At 41.7% G+C, this 18764-nt stretch overlaps 2 protein-coding genes and 1 long non-coding RNA gene across 3 annotated transcripts; all 3 read left to right on the top strand.

Annotated features, from left to right (window-relative positions):
- The first annotated feature begins 417 nt into the window (after positions 1 to 417).
- Positions 418 to 2906, top strand: LOC116407746. Its single transcript, XR_004220544.1, has 3 exons — positions 418 to 482; positions 2641 to 2695; positions 2839 to 2906. It is a non-coding gene; the product is annotated as an uncharacterized LOC116407746 (long non-coding RNA).
- Positions 2907 to 3361: 455 nt separating this feature from the next.
- Positions 3362 to 6908, top strand: LOC116407784 (inner centromere protein A-like). The gene is made up of 8 exons (XM_031893803.1): positions 3362 to 3367; positions 3503 to 3628; positions 4800 to 5336; positions 5774 to 5846; positions 6166 to 6215; positions 6299 to 6369; positions 6585 to 6660; positions 6813 to 6908. The coding sequence occupies exons 1-8, from the start codon at positions 3362 to 3364 to the stop codon at positions 6906 to 6908; spliced, it is 1035 nt and encodes a 344-aa protein (XP_031749663.1).
- A 242-nt stretch (positions 6909 to 7150) lies between these two features.
- LOC116407744 (serine/threonine-protein kinase N2-like) lies at positions 7151 to 11572 on the top strand. The gene is made up of 7 exons (XM_031893677.1): positions 7151 to 7374; positions 7620 to 7682; positions 7831 to 7907; positions 8047 to 8186; positions 9716 to 9823; positions 10037 to 10117; positions 10739 to 11572. The coding sequence occupies exons 1-7, from the start codon at positions 7304 to 7306 to the stop codon at positions 10922 to 10924; spliced, it is 726 nt and encodes a 241-aa protein (XP_031749537.1). The 5' UTR covers positions 7151 to 7303; the 3' UTR covers positions 10925 to 11572.
- Positions 11573 to 18764: the final 7192 nt, after the last annotated feature.

Here is an 18764-nt window from a genome sequence, read left to right as displayed (position 1 = left end):
CAATCCCTTTACCATTTGTTGGATAGAAGCCAATCAGAGCGCAGTGTTTCTGTTTGTCTCTATTCCATCAATTGTTTTATTCAGATCTAATTCAATCGAATTACCTGTAAGTAATATCTAACTATTAGTTATTCATTTATAAAAAAAAATAATAAAATCTAATTATTTAATCGTATATAGAAAAAAATGCCGGGGGGGAATTATAAAGTCCGCGCATATTTTTCGCAAATGGTTGTTTCGCGCCTGTTTTTGCCCTTAATCGTTACACTTTGTGCTGCTGGGCCCCTCCCTCCTTTATTTGCAAATGCGAATTGCGCCCAAACATTCCCAAATTAGATGCAATTTAGTATCAGCAACAACATCGCAGTTTGTCTCCCTAATGACTAATTGGTTTAACTCGTTATTTTTCTCATTTAGGAATCACAACAATGTTTTCCAGAATTGGAAAAACCCTTAGGAACGTCTTTAGGTGTAACCCTAAGGTATGGCTCAGCCTGGTCTCTTTACTATTCAGGGGACACAGAATGGGATTGGCTGCTGGGGCTCTATCATATCGTTAGGAATTAAGGATTCTAATTAGCGTAAACGCCCCAAAGTCATATATATATATAATTGCTCTGAGTCTTGTTACAAACAATTAGACTTCCCGTTAGTATTTCTGTTCCCACTGCTGATATCTCGGCATGATTCTATAATGATAATTCTGAATTATAAAGAACAAAAGCTCCATTGGGCCCATCCCTGCCCCCCAAGCAATGCATAAGGTTTCTATCATGGTTACACACACACACATATATATATATATAATGATGGGAGAGTCTGTCGATAAATTTGCAAAACCACAAAAATGGGCTTAACGCATTGAAGTCAATGGCATTTTTTCCAATGTTTTTTCTCCAGATACACTGAAGTCAATGGCATTTTTCCCTCAATTCTTTTTCCTACTCCAAATACATTGACGTTAATGGGTGTTTTTCTATCTATCTATCTATCTATCTATCTCTATCTATCTATAACACATTGAAAACAGTAGGCGTTTTTTCTCATGCCAAATACATTAAAGTCAATGACACGTTTTCCAATGTTTTTTCTCCAAATACACTGAAGTCAATGGCATTTTTCCCTCAATTCTTTTTCCTACTACAAATGCATTGAAGTTAATGGAATCTATCTATCTATCTATGTATCTATCTATCTATCTATCATCTATCTATCTATCTATCTATCTATCTATCTATCTGTCTGTCTGTCTATCTATCATCTATCTATCTACCTGTCTGTCTGTCTGTCTGTCTGTCTATCTATCTATGTATCTATCTATCATCTATCTATCTATCTATCTATCTATCTATCTGTCTGTCTGTCTGTCTATCTATCTATCATCTATCTATCTACCTGTCTGTCTGTCTATCTATCTATCTATCTATCTATCTATCTATCTATCATCTATCTATCTATCTATCTATCTATCTGTCTGTCTGTCTGTCTATCTATCTATCTATATATCATCTATCTATCTATCTATCTACTTGTCTGTCTGTCTATCTATATATCTATCTCTATCTATCTCTAACACATTGAAATCAGTAGGTGTTTTTTCTCATGCCAAATACATTAAAGTCAATGACATTTTTTCCAATGTTTTTTCTCCAAATACACTGAAGTCAATGGCATTTTTCCCTCAATTCTTTTTCCTACTACAAATGCATTGAAGTTAATGGGATCTATCTGTCTATCTATGTATCTATCTATCTATCATCTATCTATCTATCATCTATCTACCTGTCTGTCTGTCTATCTATCTATTTATCTATCTATCATCTATCTATCTATCTATCTATCTATCTATCTATCTATCATCTATCTATCTACCTGTCTGTCTGTCTGTCTATCTATCTATCTATCATCTATCTATCTATCTATCATCTATCTATCTACCTGTCTGTCTGTCTGTCTATCTATCTATCTATCTATCTATCTATCTACCTGTCTGTCTGTATATCAATCTATCTATCTATCTATCTATCTATCTATCTACCTGTCTGTCTGTCTGTCTGTCTGTCTATCTATCTATCTATCTGTCTGTCTGTCTGTCTGTCTGTCTGTCTATCTATCTATCTCTATCTATAACACATTGAAAACAGTAGGTGTTTTTTCTCATGCCAAATACATTAAAGTCAATGACATATTTTCCAATGTTTTTTCTCCAAATACACTGAAGTCAATGACATTTTTCCCTCAATTCTTTTTCCTACTACAAATGCATTGAAGTTAATGGGTGTTTTTCTATCTATCTATCTATCTATCTATCTATCTATCTATCATCTATCTATCTATCTAATCTATCTATCTATCTATCATCTATCTATCTATCTATCTATCATCTATCTATCTATCTATCTATCTATCTATCATCTATCTATCTATCTATCTAATCTATCTGTCTGTCTGTCTGTCTATCTATCTATAACATATTAAAGTCCGTTGCCGGTTTTTCTCATGCCAAATGCATTACAGTCAATGGACATTTTTTCTCACTGGAAATACATTCAAATCAATAGAATTTGTTTTGCTACAGATATAAACACACAGTATATGTAATAATGTTTAATGGTGTTTATCCCATTTCTCTCCCAACAGGATGTTCCTAAAAAAACGCAACGTGTCTCGGACACGGGAGCCGAGGAGCCTTCAGGTGCGCTATCCCAGGAGCCATTGCTCTATATTCCTGTTATTCTACTCACTCCTTAACCCCATCAGCCCTCCTTCCCTCTATATGTAACATTCATACACTAAACACTGCCTGGGAATCTCATGGATGTTTATTTGTTACTATAGGATCTACAACAACAACTGGAAGGCTCAGAAGACTCGGCCGAATATTCACCACCATGTGTGGCTCTGGGGTCAGGGTAAGGCTGAAAGCTTCTCCTATAGAATAACCCATAGTATTAAACATAGCCGGTACCTGCCTGACAGGCATTAGTAGCAGCGCCCTGTGTTTTAGGTTTTATGGTTATTTTACCTTTAAATTACGCTTTAGTATCACGGAGATATTGATATTCAGAAAAGATTAGCAATATTTATTTTTGGGGTTTTTTTTTGTAATTATTTATTAGAATTGTATGTAGTTGCTAGGGCTCAGTTTACCCTAGCAACCAGGCAGTGCTCTGGCAGACTGGAATATAATTAGTAGAGGCCCTGAACGAAAAGATAATCTATACGACATAATATAATTGTAGCCTCGCAGAGCAATAGATTTCTTGCCCGTTGGGGTCAGTGACCCCCATGTAAAAGCTGGAAAGAGGCAGAAGGGGTAAAAAAAAAGCCCCTAGGCTTATGTTATTGGTTATAGTTGGTGATGAAGGTTTGTGTTTCACCCTGGAATTTTGAGATGTTCAGATGAAACCCTATTATATTGCACTACGGGGATTTTTGGGGGGTGTTTGTTAGTTTTTTTTTGTATCTTTTCCTAAATTCCCCTGTTGTTCTCTCCCCGTAGGACTGCAGCGGTCTCACCCTTGTGACTGCTCCTCCCTGTCCCCAACAACTGGTCCTCCAACTGGCGGCCGCTGAACGAGTGGCATCAGGGCCAGTTTCCCACGAAATTCTCCCTCAGGGGAAGAATGTAAGTTTTTATTTTGACTGATCCAAACTTGTCGCTTATAAACAAAATACTTTTGACATTAAGATTAATTGACATTAATATCTACGTTCATGCCGCTTTTACAGCAATACATTTGTACTAAATATATTCTAAATTAGTACAGGTATGGGACCTGTTATCCAGAATGCTTGGGACCTGGGGTTTTCCAGATAAGGGATCTTTATGTAATTTTTTACTATTACAGAGAAAAGGGAATCATTTAACCATGAAATAAACCCAATAGGGCTGTTCTGCCCCCAATAAGGGGTAATTATATCTTAGTTGGGATCAAGTACAGGTACTGTTTTATTATTACAGAGAAAAGGGAATCATTTAACCATGAAATAAACCCAATGGGACTGTTCTGCCCCAATAAGGGGTAATTATATCTTAGTTGGGATCAAATACAGGTACTGTTTTATTATTACAGAGAAAAGGGAATCATTTAACCATGAAATAAACCCAATAGGGCTGTTCTGCCCCCAATAAGGGGTAATTATATCTTAGTTGGGATCAAGTACAGGTACTGTTTTATTATTACAGAGAAAAGGGAATCATTTAACCATGAAATAAACCCAATAGGGCTGTTCTGCCCCCAATAAGGGGTAATTATATCTTAGTTGGGATCAAGTACAGGTACTGTTTTATTATTACAGAGAAAAGGGAATCATTTAACCATGAAATAAACCCAATAGGGCTGTTCTGCCCCAATAAGGGGTAATTATATCTTAGTTGGGATCAAGTACAGGTACTGTTTTATTATTACAGAGAAAAGGGAATCATTTTTAAAAATTAGAATTTTCTGCTTATAAGGGAGTCTATGGGAGATGGCCTTTTCGTAATTCAGAACTTTCTAGATAACGGGTTTCTGGATAAGGGATCCCATACCTGTATAAGTTACTGAGCTTTATTTCCTTAAACATATGCCATGGCCAGAGAGACAATTAAACACATATTATTCAAATGACAAGAGTCAATCTGAAATTGCAGACAACTAAAACTAACCACGTTGACCTGGAACCTAATACCTTATTTTTATTATAGGCCCTGTTATATTATTAATTATTATTGTACCAAATGCTAAGTATTCAGCTCAGGCCTATAGGTATTTGTTGGACTTCAGTGCTTAGTTTTGTATATTTCATTTCTCCAGGAATTCAGTAGCAATACTGAAGCTACGCAAACCTTTCAGCTTGCACTGAAAGGTAGAGAAGATGTAAAGGAAGATCTTGAGAAACGGGCTGAAGAGGAGGCGAAGGAATACGCCCGGCACCGGAACACCAGAATGATTCTGCAGGACAAAATAAAGGAACGTCTCCATAAAGAATCTCTGCAGGAAGCTGAACAATTTTCAGATCAGCAGAAACAGAGATTCATGGAGAATGAAAGCTGCAGAATCCTGGAAAAAGAAGCAAGAGAAGCAGGAGAAGAAGCGCGAGAAGAGGCGAAAAGAGAGCTAGCGAGCCTCAAGGTAAGGAATGTGCTTCATTACAGAATGCACCGGGAAGAGGACCGAGAAGATATGAAGAGACAAACAGATTTGCGTCTGAAAGAAAAGGAAAAGATGAAAACTCGCCAAGAAGAAGCCCTGGACGAGGCCCAAAAGGAAACAATGAAGAGAACCATAAGAAATGTGCTTCTTAATGAGCAAATAAAGATCGAAAAACAGCAGCAAGAAGCACAGAAGAAGGTGAGTTTGGGCTTGGAAAGGCTGGTCATGAACTATAATTACACTATATGTGCCCCTTATTGTCATATATTGTGTGTATATTATGTATAGTATAAGTTCCCAAAGGCTTTCCATGACAATATAAAGGCACAAGAACCCTTCCCAAGTGCTTTTATACAGATAAAGGTGGATAATATCTAAACCCCGTATGTAATAAAAGGCCCAACGTTTCCCCAATAGCAGTAATCCATAGCAACCAATCAGATTCTTGCTTTTAAACCAGGAAATGCTACCTGCTAGCTGACATCCCTTTGAAAAGTAGTTTCAATAAGGAAACTAAGTCCTTTTTCAAATAAACCTTTTAAAGTTACAATAACATATTCGATGTATTAAATTCTATTTAGTTTCCTTTGACAATATTTTACGCTAAATCCTTTTTACATTGGATCTCTCTATAGGACGTCAGCGAGGAGCCTCGGGTTGCCAGACGGATTGAGTTTCCCAAGAGGAGACCAGTTCAGATCCGGAAAGGTGATTTTTTTTCTCATACAAATACTTTACTAATTGATGTTCAACCATAAACCTGATCCCAATTCCCAGCTAGAATAATGTACTAATGCGCTGTATGTTCTATTCAATGGCTGCATTTTATATTATGGCCACGTTCACTAGTTTTTGAAAATAGTTCCTAATGGTTCTTGGTACGAGGCCATCGATATAATGTCGCCCAAACCAACAGCTTTAGACTTAGGCCTCAACTTATTCATTCCAACCCACAAACCGCCATTTTGTCCCCACAGTTCCCAGTGGTACTTGGGACTTAAACCTTTGTTTTTTTTCTTTTAATCAGCCCCTCTATGGAAGCCGGCTTCATTTATTGATTCTCCTGACGACTATAAGGTAAGTTTTTGCTGCAAAATAAATAGAGTAATCATTTCTGTTCTATTGATCATGAATTAATGGTGTTTCCTTCTCTTCTCTAGCGGAGAACTCAATATTATGAAATCATTGAAAAGATCGACGAAGCCCTTGGCCCAAGTGGGTTGGACAGAAGGTAATGATTATGATTCTAAGATATGTTTGTTGTACTGTCTGTGGCTTATTTGGGTTGGTGGATTGCATGAAATCTTACCCATTGTGCTTATATATATAAATGTTCTATAGGAACACCTGTTTAGGCCGAGGTACCCTGCTATGTATATGCATCTCAGCCCATAACAGAGAAGGTACCAGAAACAGGTTTAATCAATTAAATGTATTTCATTTCAGGCTGCTGGAGACGGCACCACCAACAATTGAGGATTTCCAGCTCCAGTCCTATCTCGGCGAGGGAACTTTCGGAAAGGTGAGCTTTCCCGTCTCTATATGATATATCTAACCCTAAATCCTGTATAATATCCAATTTCCATTCTATTGTTTCTCCATGACAAACACCTAAATAGAACGGCAGCGGCAAATATGTATTGCACTTTATCTCATGAATCTCTTTCATTGCAGGTCTACAAGGCGCAACATAGAAAGTCCGGGAAGGTTGTTGCTATCAAGGCCATGGAAATGCACAATATCAACAAGATCCGTGCATTTAAAAGGTAAGTTATGGGTAAAATCCCAATGGGGGCGCTCTGAGACTAATGGGGTCTAATGGGGGGGGGGTCAGAGATGTAAATCAGTAACTGGGGGCTAATATAATGTAGAATAAGTGCATTTAGACATGAATTAAAGATAGGCCTTGCACAAACCTTAGATTGTAACACTGGTATATTCATTTTGAATCAGAAATCATTTTAGACCTAGAACTGTTGAACCTCCCCATACTCTCTCGGCCATAACTCAATGTGTATAATTATTTTTGTATTAACGTTGAATGGTTTTTATTTTCCAGGGTCGCCGTAGAGCAGCGAATCCTCCGGTTGGCTGATGAGGAACAATGTCCGTTCCTTGTCGGACTGCGCGGCTCCTTCCGGGCTCCAAACCACGTGTGTCTGGCTATGGAGTTTGCGGAAGGAGGAGATTTAGCTTCCTATACGGCTACAGGCGGAATTCCACTTGACGGAGTTCGGTAAGTACTAATTAGCTTTTAGGGAGCTCAACCCAAGGTCGATTACCCCTATGGCATTCTTACCACTATATGGACATAATACCATTATTATTGGGTCAATAACTCACTCAATAGGTAGAACATTGGCTTCTCTCCCACTAGTCACACAATACCATTTACTGGGAAACATGGGGGTCTGTTCATGTCGTTAAAGGTTTCAATGCAATTTCAATCCATGTTTAACTTTAATTATTTATTCTTTGCAGATTCTATTCCGCCTGCATGGTTCTTGGCCTGCAATTTCTCCACCGGCACAACATCGCCCATAGGTAAGCAAAAATGAACCTTAAAGGGACATAGAGCCCTAATCCTAGAAATGATCACTTTTGTTATTTATGCTCAACCTCTGATATTAAATATATTTTTGCTTTATAATGAATAAATCAGTATGTATAACGTGCTTCTGTTTTATTGTAGGGATATAAAAGTAGCCAATGTGCTGTTATGCAGCGATGGATACGCCCAAATTACCGACTTTGGGCTTTGCAAAGAAGGTAAGATAGCATTGGCCATATATATATAGATAGAGATAGATAATAAGAGCTATAGTGCACTGCTGCTCTTCTGTTCAGCCAATGAATGCAGCCGTTCTATGGATAAACTCTTTAACCTACTGTTTTCTTTCTGCTTCAGGAATGACGTTTGACAGGACAGCCTCATATTTATGTGGAACCCTACCCTATTTGGCCCCAGAAGTCATCAGGGCCAAATACACAAGGACGGCCGACTGGTGGTCACTTGGAGTGACCATCTTCAAGCTGCTTACCGGAACCGTAAGTAACCATTTATAGAAAAAAACTAGCCAATCACCGATAGAGTTTCCACAAATCCACTTTTTATCTACATTTTGTCCTCTTGTGTATAAATGTAGGCAGAGAAAAGGCCGATCTTCTGACTTCTGCTCTGTGTTGACAGTCGCGGCATCACCGTAATCCGCTCTGTACACTGATTGGCCAATGATGTGCCTGAGAATTTTGCCTGAGCAGAAGTCAGAGGCTCAGCCTTTTTCCCAGCCTGTGTTTCTACCCCAGTCAATAGAATACCTAGGGGCTGATTTACTAATCCACGAATCCGAATTCCGAATGGGAAAAAATCGGATTGGAAACGAACATATTGCGACTTTTTCGTATTCTTTGCGATTTGTTCGTCACTGTCGCGACTTTTTCATAGCCATTACGACTTTCGTGAATTGTTGCGACTTTTTCATAGCCAATACGACTTTCGTGAATTGTAACGACTTTTTCATAGCCAATACGACTTTTGTGAATTGTCGTGACTTTTTCATAGCCATTACGACTTTCGTGAATTGTCGTGACTTTTTCATAATGAATTGTCATGACTTTTTCATAGCCAATACGACTTTCGTGAATTGTCGTGACTTTTTCATAGCCATTATGACTTTCGTGAATTGTCGTGACTTTTTCATAGTGAATTGTCGTGACTTTTTCATAGCCATTATGACTTTCGTGAATTGTCGTGACTTTTTCATAGTGAATTGTCGTGACTTTTTCATAGCCATTACAACTTTCGTGAATTGTCGCGACTTTTTCATAGCCAATACGATTTTCGTGAATTGTCATGACTTTTTCATAGCCATTAGGGCTTTCGCGAATTGTCGTGACTTTTTCGTATTGAGCGCTCGAAAAATTCACGAAAAAGTCGCAAAATACCGATCATTACGAAAAAAACGCATTCGGGCGCTTTTCGGACGTTTCGTGGATTAGTAAATGTGCCCCCTAGTGTCCCACAGGCCTTAGGGCGATAATGACCTTCTCACAGTATTACCATTTAATGTGAAAAGAAATTGGGTTAAGGCTAGAAATGGATCATTGCCTCATAACATGGGAAACCTTGGGAAATTTATATTTTCACTATATATAACTCAGCTTGGAGTTTAAAAATTGTATTAATACTAAACTTGTACTAAATGTAATGTAGCTTGTGCTGAAGGTAGGGGTTAGAAATCAGCGCAGAAAAGCAAACAATATCAGATAACACTAAAGAAGATTTGTAATAAAGAAAACATAATCTGCTTAAACCCCTCTGGCTTCCAAGCAAATAAACATAAACTTCTTTTTTATTTTATAGGCCCTATAAAGGTCCCTTACAGAAACATATACATAGATATAAACATGTACAGAGTGAAAATGTTATGTTCATTAGATATCGAGCAATTCCCTCCTTTGTTGGCTGTTTGGTTGGCTTCCTATTAGAAAGACCCGTATTGCCCAGAAGCCTTGGGCATTATTGTAGCTTAGTTTTATCCCCCCTAACTCACTGTTTATATTTGTTTCTTTTCCAGGTACCGTTTTATGGGGCAAATCAACACGAGGTTCTAAAACGAATATGTTACGAGGAGCCAAAATATCCTGAGGATATAACAGAGGAGACTCGTAGCCTATTGGTAAATGTAAGTATGAGGCCGGATATGGGCTTGTTGTTATCTGTATGATGAGAGTTTGGCACAGAAGCCTTTTCATTATTACTGACCCTGTGCTTATATTTGGCCTTACTCTTATCCTTTGTTCTAGTGGCTTCACAGAATCATAACTGTCCCTTTGTGATTAGGGTATTGTGTTGAACTGTAAGCTTCTGTCTGTCTAACAACAATTTCTTTTTGCAGCTCCTAAAGAAAGATCCAGCCCAGCGCCTTGGGGCAGGAGAACATGGGGCCGAGGACGTGAAGAAGAGCCCATTCTTTCAGGTAAGTTGTTCTGGATTCCTGCCAGATTCAGTTATTTGTGCCTATACCTGAGCTAAGGAATTGCATATCTACATACTCTATATACTCGAGTATAAGCCTAGTTTTTCAGCACCCAAAATGTGCTGAAAAAGTCACCCTCGGCTTATACTCGAGTCGGGTGCCATGGGTCCCTCCAGACTACCACCCTCTCTCCTTTGTGTGCAAATTAGGCCCCCTGCAACCAGACCCTCCAATGCCCTGGCCTAGGCTCCCACTAGCAATACTTACTCCCCCTTACATGTCCTCCGGGACCGGGTCTGCTGCCAGTTTGCCAATGCGCAATGAGCGTGGGGTAATACTCATAGTGTTTTTGTTGACCCTCTTCTCCACTTACAGAGCTAGTTTACGGTTTCTCTTTTAAATAAATATTTAAAAACATATACCCCACTGATGCCTCAATTAATGTAATTTTATTGGTATTTATTTGATTATTGAAACTTAGCAGTAGCGGCTGCATTTCCCACCCTAGGCTTATACTCGGGTCAATAAGTATTTCCAGTTGTCTTAGGTAAAATTAGGTACCTCGGCTTATATACTATGAATAGAATAATAAAGTGCATTTTGTTTCTCCTATTTTTATAGGGATTAGACTGGGAGGCCCTTGAGAAGAAAGAACTCGAGCCGCCATTTATCCCTGGAGGAAGAACACACAGCCAACCTGAAGAAAGCCTTAAATTGATGGCAAAGGTTGACGCAAAAGTGTGGGAAGAAACCGAATGGGCATTAGTGGAGCTGAACTACCCTTTCAGTTCAGCTTCAGAAATATAAGAAGTGTTCCTCGGAATGAATGGATGAATCAGAATCTTCATAGATGTAGACAGAGAGACTGTTGGGCAGGAAGTCAAGTCAGTCAAGCGTTTATTTGCCCAACAGGGGTGGAGGAGGGTTCAAAAACATGGCTTAAAGTTACAAAAGCATGATCGTCAGCAGCAACCTGTAAGGACTTGTCTATATTGGTCAGATCTCTGAAGTGAAGTGAAGACCAATGTGCGCATTGCAGCAGAAAGTCCGGGGTCCAAAAGGGCGTCGGTGAAGACCAATGTTAGCGGGGGTTCACCTGTTCTAAAAGAGTCTGATCCTACAGAAACATCACCCAGAAGCTGATTGGTGCAAAGCGACATGAGGAAGGGTGAGACTGTTGGGCAAGACGGCAAGTCAGTCAATTGTTTATTTGCCCAACAGGGGTGGAGGAGGGTTCAAAAACATGACTTAAAGATCCTACAGAAACATCACCCAGAAGATGATTGGTGCAAAGCGACATGAGGAAGGGTGAGACTGTTGGGCAAGATGGCAAGTCAGTCAAGCATCTATTTGCCCAACAGGGGTGGAGGAGGGTTCAAAAACATGACTTAAAGTTAAAGAAACCAAAACAAAGTCATGATCAGCAAGTAATAAGAATAAAAAACATCCAACTTTTTAAGTCTGCACAAGTGAAAAATGCTTATTGTTACTGTATTCAACTGCATGTATGGGGGACGGGGTAATAGGGGATCCAAGGGGCCAGGGGGCCGAACACCTGCTATATTGGGTTATTTTAGGGTACCTGAGGGGAACGTGGGTATAGGGGGTTGGGGGAAGGGAGGGTGAGGTATCCTAGATCTTGTATGCAACCTTTCACCTGTTAATATGTCAAGGAACATCACCCTTAGGGTTTATTTCAGCAGTTGTGGTCCCTCTAAAATAAAAAAAACACTCCCTGAACTTGCACTTTTTGGCATGAATGGGCCCTGCCAGTCTGGTCACTGGAACTGTATGCACAGGGGAACCCTGGATCTACTTTCACCTCCAAAGTGGGGTCAGCTCCAGGTTTCCCACTCTGTTCCCACTAGTGTAAGAATGCCTTATTTCTGAGGGACCTGCCCTGACTGCAGAGTAAAGATATGAGACAATTTGCCCACTTCTAGAAGCCTGAGATATCCTGTAGCCCAGCTGGCAGTGCCGCTTACTTGCCCCCCTGAGCAGGCAGTTGGCATTACTGAGCAACTCCTTGTCCCAGGATTATGGCCTAAGGGCACTTGTGGCGCCCACAGATGGGAACTCAATCAACTCTTCTCAGAAAGTCCCCAAGTCCCAAGAGGTCCCACATAATACACACTTAGCTTGTGATTATAACCTGGCAGAGAGAATGTATTTCTGATTATCTGACATATGAGGTAGGACCTGGCTTCAATGTGTGTTAATATTGTCCAGATTCACCTTTATGGCTTTATGTGGGAGGGACAGATAGACTACAAAATCCAAAGGCAAAATTATGGTCCAAACAGTTGGTTTATCTTTTATTCACCTCTGCTGCCTCCATACAGTATTCCCTATGTATAGGTAGATTCAGGGTAATACATGCTATTATTGGGAAATGGATGTTTCTAGTTCTAAGTTCCGTTCTCTTCCAGAGTTCAGCAATTAGCTAAACATGGCTGATCAACATAACGAGCCATTAAAATGGGGTGTAGTTAAAAGGTTCCACAATATCTATAATGGAGTGTAAGTTGGGCAGGAACCCAATGGGCATATCATGAATGGGAAGCCGTGTCCTTCTCTAACACTAAAGGCAAAGTTTGCTGCTGGGCACTGTACAACCTTATGTTCCAAGGAGTCACATCCAACCATCACTAAACGGCATTAAAGGGGCAGTATACTCTATTTTTGACACAATTTCTTGGAAAATCTAGCAGCTCACATGTCATAAAGTCTTTTTACTCTGCTGTGACCCTTCTGTAATATTCACCTTTCCTTTGGGTTTTCTACTACTTCGGCCCCTGCCGAGTCCTACATAGAGGTCCCACGGTACATACCCTTCCATGATAAAATAATAGCATCTTTAATAATATATTGACTGTATATGCACAGCTAATACATGTACCATTTGGAAACATTAGTAAGACTTCAATACTAACATCAACTGGAGTTTATTTCAATGACCCATCCAAAACAACACCCGAACTGATTGTTACCAGTAACTATGGTGCATGTTTATGTGCTTTATGTGGAATAGATACCCTCAGCCAAAGGTACTGCAAAAAGAATACAAATAACTTTAGAGTAAGGAACAGTAAAGGAACCGCAGGCCCAATGTGGTAAAGTTAAGGCTGGTCACATTATTAGTGATGGGAGAAATGTTTCGCCAGGCATGGATTTGTGGCGAATTTCCGCGTTTCGCCATTGGTGGATTGAAAAAATTTGCCGCGTGACAAAATAATAACCGTGGGTGACAAAATAATAGCCGGGCGACAAAATAATAGCCGTGGGCGACAAAAGAATAGCTGCGCGACAAAATAATAGGTGGGCGACAAAAGAATAGACACGCGATGAAAGAATAGGTGGGCGACAAAAGAATAGCCGCGGACGACAAAATAATAGCCGCGGACGACAAAATAATAGGCGGGCGCCAAAAGAATAGCCGCCCGACGAAAGAATAGCCGCAGACGACAAAACAATAGCCGAGCGACAAAATAATAGGCGCGGGTGACAAAAGAATAGTCGCGCAACAAAAGAATAGGCGGGCGACAAAAGAATAGCCGGGCGACAGGTTTTTTTTGACGCACAACATTTTCGCCGTTTTGCGAATTTTCCACTGTTTTGCAAATCTTTTGAAAGATTCGCAAATTTTTCGGCGAGGCGAAACGGGACAGATTCGCTCATCACTACTCATTAACCATAAGGTCAGAGAATCCAAAACCCTAAAGTCCGCTTGATGAGGTTTAGACATAAGATAAAACGTTACTATAACTAGAAAGGGAAGTCTGAGAACAAACTTCATGTTGGGTTGAAAAACATAAAATCACTGAATGAAATCTGCTAATAGGCTAATGTTTCTAGATATCTACATGTTGCCCAAAACTCCTTGTCACTGCATTTGCTTTCAAAGAAGTATCCCTGAAATGAATGTTCTTTTTATTTGTGATATTTTTACATTTGGAAGGGAGCTCTGTATCCCATTGCTAACACACTGAACCCTCCCACATCAGAGATCAGTCTAAACTGTAATATGGTACATACAAAAAAATAGTTGAATTTAAATTCTTTGTTGCTGGTGCAATCGTGCAGGGCAAATGGTTCACCCAGACAGGAGATATAACATGATGGGACAATATGATTGTAATAAAATCCATGAGGGCTCATTCACAACCACACAGTTGTGGTCATTCAAAAATGGATAAAGTCATGGTGAGAATGGACACTTGCATCCAAATCCAATCCTTGCACACTCAGAACCAGTGGGTCCATCTCACCACAGCGCATTGTCCCTGAGTCTGAGCTTTCAGAAGGAGCCAGTGCTACACATTAGAACTGCTTTCAGCTAACCTATTGTTTCTCCTACTCCCATGTTACTGGGGGAGTCCCAAGCCGGACTTGGATTCCTTACTATTGAGTGCTATTCTGATGCCTACTGGGAGCTGCTATCTTGCTCCCTTCCCATTGTTCTGCTGATCGGCTACTGGGGGTTAGGGGGGGGGCATATCACTCCAACTTGCAGCGCAGCAGTAAAGTGTGCCTGAGTCTGAGCTTTCAGAAGGAGCCAGCATTACACATTAGAACTGCTTTCAGGTAACCTATTGTTTCTCCTACTCCCATGTAACTGGAGGAGTCCCAAGCCGGACTTGGATTTCTTACTATTGAGAGCTATTCTGATACCTACTGGGAGCTGCTATCTTGCTCCCTTCCCATTGTTCTGCTGATCGGCTGCTGGGAGGGGGGGATATCACTCCAACTTGCGGCTCAGCAGTAAAGTGTGACCGATGTTTATAAGAGCACAGGTCACATGGGTGTGGCACCTTGGGAAATTAAGAATATGGCTAGCCCCAAATTGAAATCCATTTGTGGTTTAATCAAATATTAGACAGGTCCAGGAACAAATCTTATTGACCAAGGATCACATATATGGTAGTAGTAGTAGAGGTCATCTTGGACTTGGATTTCTTACTATTGAGTGCTATTCTGATACCTACTGGGAGCTGCTATCTTGCTCCCTTCCCATTGTTCTGCTGATTGGCTGCTGGGAGTGGGGGGGGGGGGTATCACTCCAACTTGCAGCGCAGCAGTAAAGTGTGACTTGTGCGGGTTTCCCTGTGCGACTATAAATGCGCCGTTTGGGAAATCAGTTGAGCGAATATTTCTTTCCGGCGCCAAAGTGGCGGCGTCACTGGGAGGCGGAGTGTGCGCATAAATATTCCCAGTGTGTGAATGGGCCGTATTTTATGAGCTTCTGCGGGAATTTCCCAATTATGTTTGCGCATTAAATGCGCCAGTCTTACATATAAATATACTGCATTCGCCTTTACGCCCAGGCTTTTCCCAGGCAATATAGGGAAGCCATTCTCCCATTTAGTAGCCATGTTGTTGCCATGGAGCCAATCTGTGCAGCCATTGGGCCAGTTTGGGGCTCATTATTCATAGGTTCCCATCTTGAAAACTGCGGCCTATACATTTGTATCTAAATTATTTCTCTGCAACTCGAGTAATTATACTCTGCACTTTAACATTAACGGCCCAACCTACGTTCCACAGCTACAGTATAAGGGAGTAAATATATATATATATAAAGTACATATGTAGCCAAATAAATATATACCGTATATACTCGAGTATAAGCCGAGTTTTTCAGCACTAAAAATGAGCTGAAAAAGTAACCGTCGGCTTATACTCGCGCATATACTAGCATATATACGGTAAATCGTTTCACTCGTTACGCGCGCAAACTACTTAGCAATACATGTTGTATAGTTTTGTCCCTGCTTAAGGCCGGAGCTGTTTCCCTACCCATTGCCCGGGTGAGAAGTGTCATTCCCCAGGCCCAGCCCAAAGGAGGCAGCTGCAGGCAGAGTGTGAGGCGCGGATATATCAGAGCTCTGTGGGATCGGGAAGATCCATTCGCTACAAGGGCTAACGGGATGGGCTGAAGGGAAGCAGCAGCTATGATGGAAATTGTGCATATCCGAGCGGGGCAGTGCGGGAACCAGATCGGAACCAAGGTAAATACGAGAGGGAATTGATACAAATCTGATAAAGGGTCCGCTGCCTGGCATTTGATGAAGTAGCGGAGTGGGTGCTGTGTAACTAGCGACCAGAATATCAGAAGCGATGCCCAGTCAGAGTCCCTCCCTCTTGGCTGAAAATATCATTTTTCCCTTTCCAACAGCGCAAGTTTCCTTTTCCTGGAGAAGGGAATGGGCCTGTGTCCATAAAAGGCAGGGCAGGAAAATGGCTGAGCCAGTGCAGTTCTGGGGTACCAGGGCATTTTACAATGGTGACACAATGGTGACTCCTCATCACTCAACCACCTGGTCACCATCTCATGTCCTGATTGTAGTGCCCAGAAGTGGAACTGTACATCAGGTGCCCAGTACTGGCTGTCTCCCATGCTCACTCAGTAGTACTATTGCAGAGATGGGCACATTCTGGGTTTGGGAGCTTGTGATATTGTGCTATATAAGGGTTATATACAGTAAATATAAGGTATGTAGTATGTTGTGACACTTCTCTTTTCACTCCTTGTTATAGGGTTCATCAAAATAAAACTAAAACAGATTTTGCTTTCTTGTTGCAGATGTCCCATGACATCACAGTCAACAAGTCGCTCTCCCACACTCGTCCTTCCTACAAGGGGCCCCTGTATGAGCGGCTCCCAGGCCAGTCACCCCTGCCGGCTCCATCCCCCACTAAGTATAGTCCTACTGAGCAGGCAGTGTGTAGCGCACAGGCAGGGGGCTGTAGGTGTGTAGTGCCATCTCAGTGCATTGTGCTTGGGTCTGAGCTTTCAGATGGAGCAAGTGCTACACATTAGAACTGCTTTGAGGTAACCTATTGTTTCTCCTACTCCCATGTAACTGGAGTCGGCTTATACTCGAGTCAATAAGTTTTTCCAGTTTTCTTAGGTAAAATTAGGTACCTCGGCTTATATTCGGATCGCCTTATACTCAAGTATATACGGTATATACATATGTAGCCAAATAAATATATATATACAAATGTAGACTAATAAATATATATATATGATGCACAACAGAAGCCGGCACTCACGTATAGAACAAATTAATATGCCTGGGTGCAGTCCCAAAGAGATGGATACGAATTCTTGGAGAAAGGTACCGCTTACGCAGGACTTAGTTGTCATGCCTCTACAATAAAACTTCTGAATTGAACTCTAAGGGGCCCATTAACTTACTCACGAACCGGCTGAATGCGTCCGATTGCGTTTTTTTCGTAATGATCGGTATTTGCCGATTTTTCGGAAAATTATCGCGACTTTTTCGTTGCCATTCCGAATGTTGCACAAAATCTGGCGATTTTTTCGTAGCGTTAAAACTTGCGCGAAAAGTCACGCCTTTTTCGTAGCCATTCCAAAAGTTGCGCAAAATGTTGCGATTTTTTCGTAGCATTCGGAGCTTCAGTATGGTGACTTTTCTTGGGCCGGGTTGGAGCTGCAGAGTGCCATTGAGCCCTATGGGAGACTTTCCTTGGGCCGGGTTGGAGCTGCAGAGTGCCATTGAGCCCTATGGGAGACTTTCCTTGGGCCGGGTTGGAGCTGCAGAGTGCCATTGAGCCTTAAGGGAGGCTTTCCTTGGGCCGGGTTGGAGCTGCAGAGTGCCATTGAGCCCTATGGGAGACTTTCCTTGGGCCGGGTTGGAGCTGCAGAGTGCCATTGAGCCCTATGGGAGACTTTCCTTGGGCCGGGTTGGAGCTGCAGAGTGCCATTGAGCCCTATGGGAGACTTTCCTTGGGCCGGGTTGGAGCTGCAGAGTGCCATTGAGCCCTATGGGAGACTTTCCTTGGGCCGGGTTGGAGCTGCAGGGTGCCATTGAGCCCTATGGGAAGCTTTCCTTGGGCTGGGTTGGAGCTGCAGAGTGCCATTGAGCCCTATGGGAGACTTTCCTTGGGCCGGGTTGGAGCTGCAGAGTACCATTGAGCCCTATGGGAGACTTTCCTTGGGCCGGGTTGGAGCTGCAGAGTGCCATTGAGCCCTATGGGAGACTTTCCTTGGGCCGGGTTGGAGCTGCAGAGTGCCATTGAGCCCTATGGGAGACTTTCCTTGGGCCGGGTTGGAGCTGCAGAGTGCCATTGAGCCTTATGGGAGACTTTCCTTGGGCCGGGTTGGAGCTGCAGAGTGCCATTGAGCCCTATGGGAGACTTTCCTTGGGCCGGGTTGGAGCTGCAGAGTGCCATTGAGCCCTATGGGAGACTTTCCTTTGGCCGGGTTGGAGCTGCAGAGTGCCATTGAGCCCTATGGGAGACTTTCCTTGGGCCGGGTTGGAGCTGCAGAGTGCCATTGAGCCCTATGGGAGACTTTCCTTGGGCCAGGTTGGAGCTGCAGAGTGCCATTGAGTCCTATGGGAGGCTTCCAAAATCATGCTAAGTCTGAAAGTTTCGCCCGCCGCTTACGAGCGTTCAATACGAAAAAGTCGCGACAAGATACGAGCGAATCGTAATGGCTACGAAAAACTCGAGTTTTTTCGCGAAAATCGTATCGGTAACGAAAAAGCCGCGACAATTTCCGAAAAGTCGTAAAGGCGCCAAAAAAAATCACAAAAATACGAAAAAGTCGCAAAATGTTCGTTTTCCAATCGGAATTTTTCCAATTCGGATTCGTGTCTTAGTAAATCAGCCCCTAAGT

Source organism: Xenopus tropicalis, chromosome 9 (assembly GCF_000004195.4).
Source record: "Xenopus tropicalis strain Nigerian chromosome 9, UCB_Xtro_10.0, whole genome shotgun sequence".
In the NCBI taxonomy this organism is placed as follows: Eukaryota; Metazoa; Chordata; class Amphibia; order Anura; family Pipidae; genus Xenopus; species Xenopus tropicalis.
Note: the sequence above shows the minus strand (reverse complement) of the source record. Positions and strands in the feature narration are given on the sequence as shown.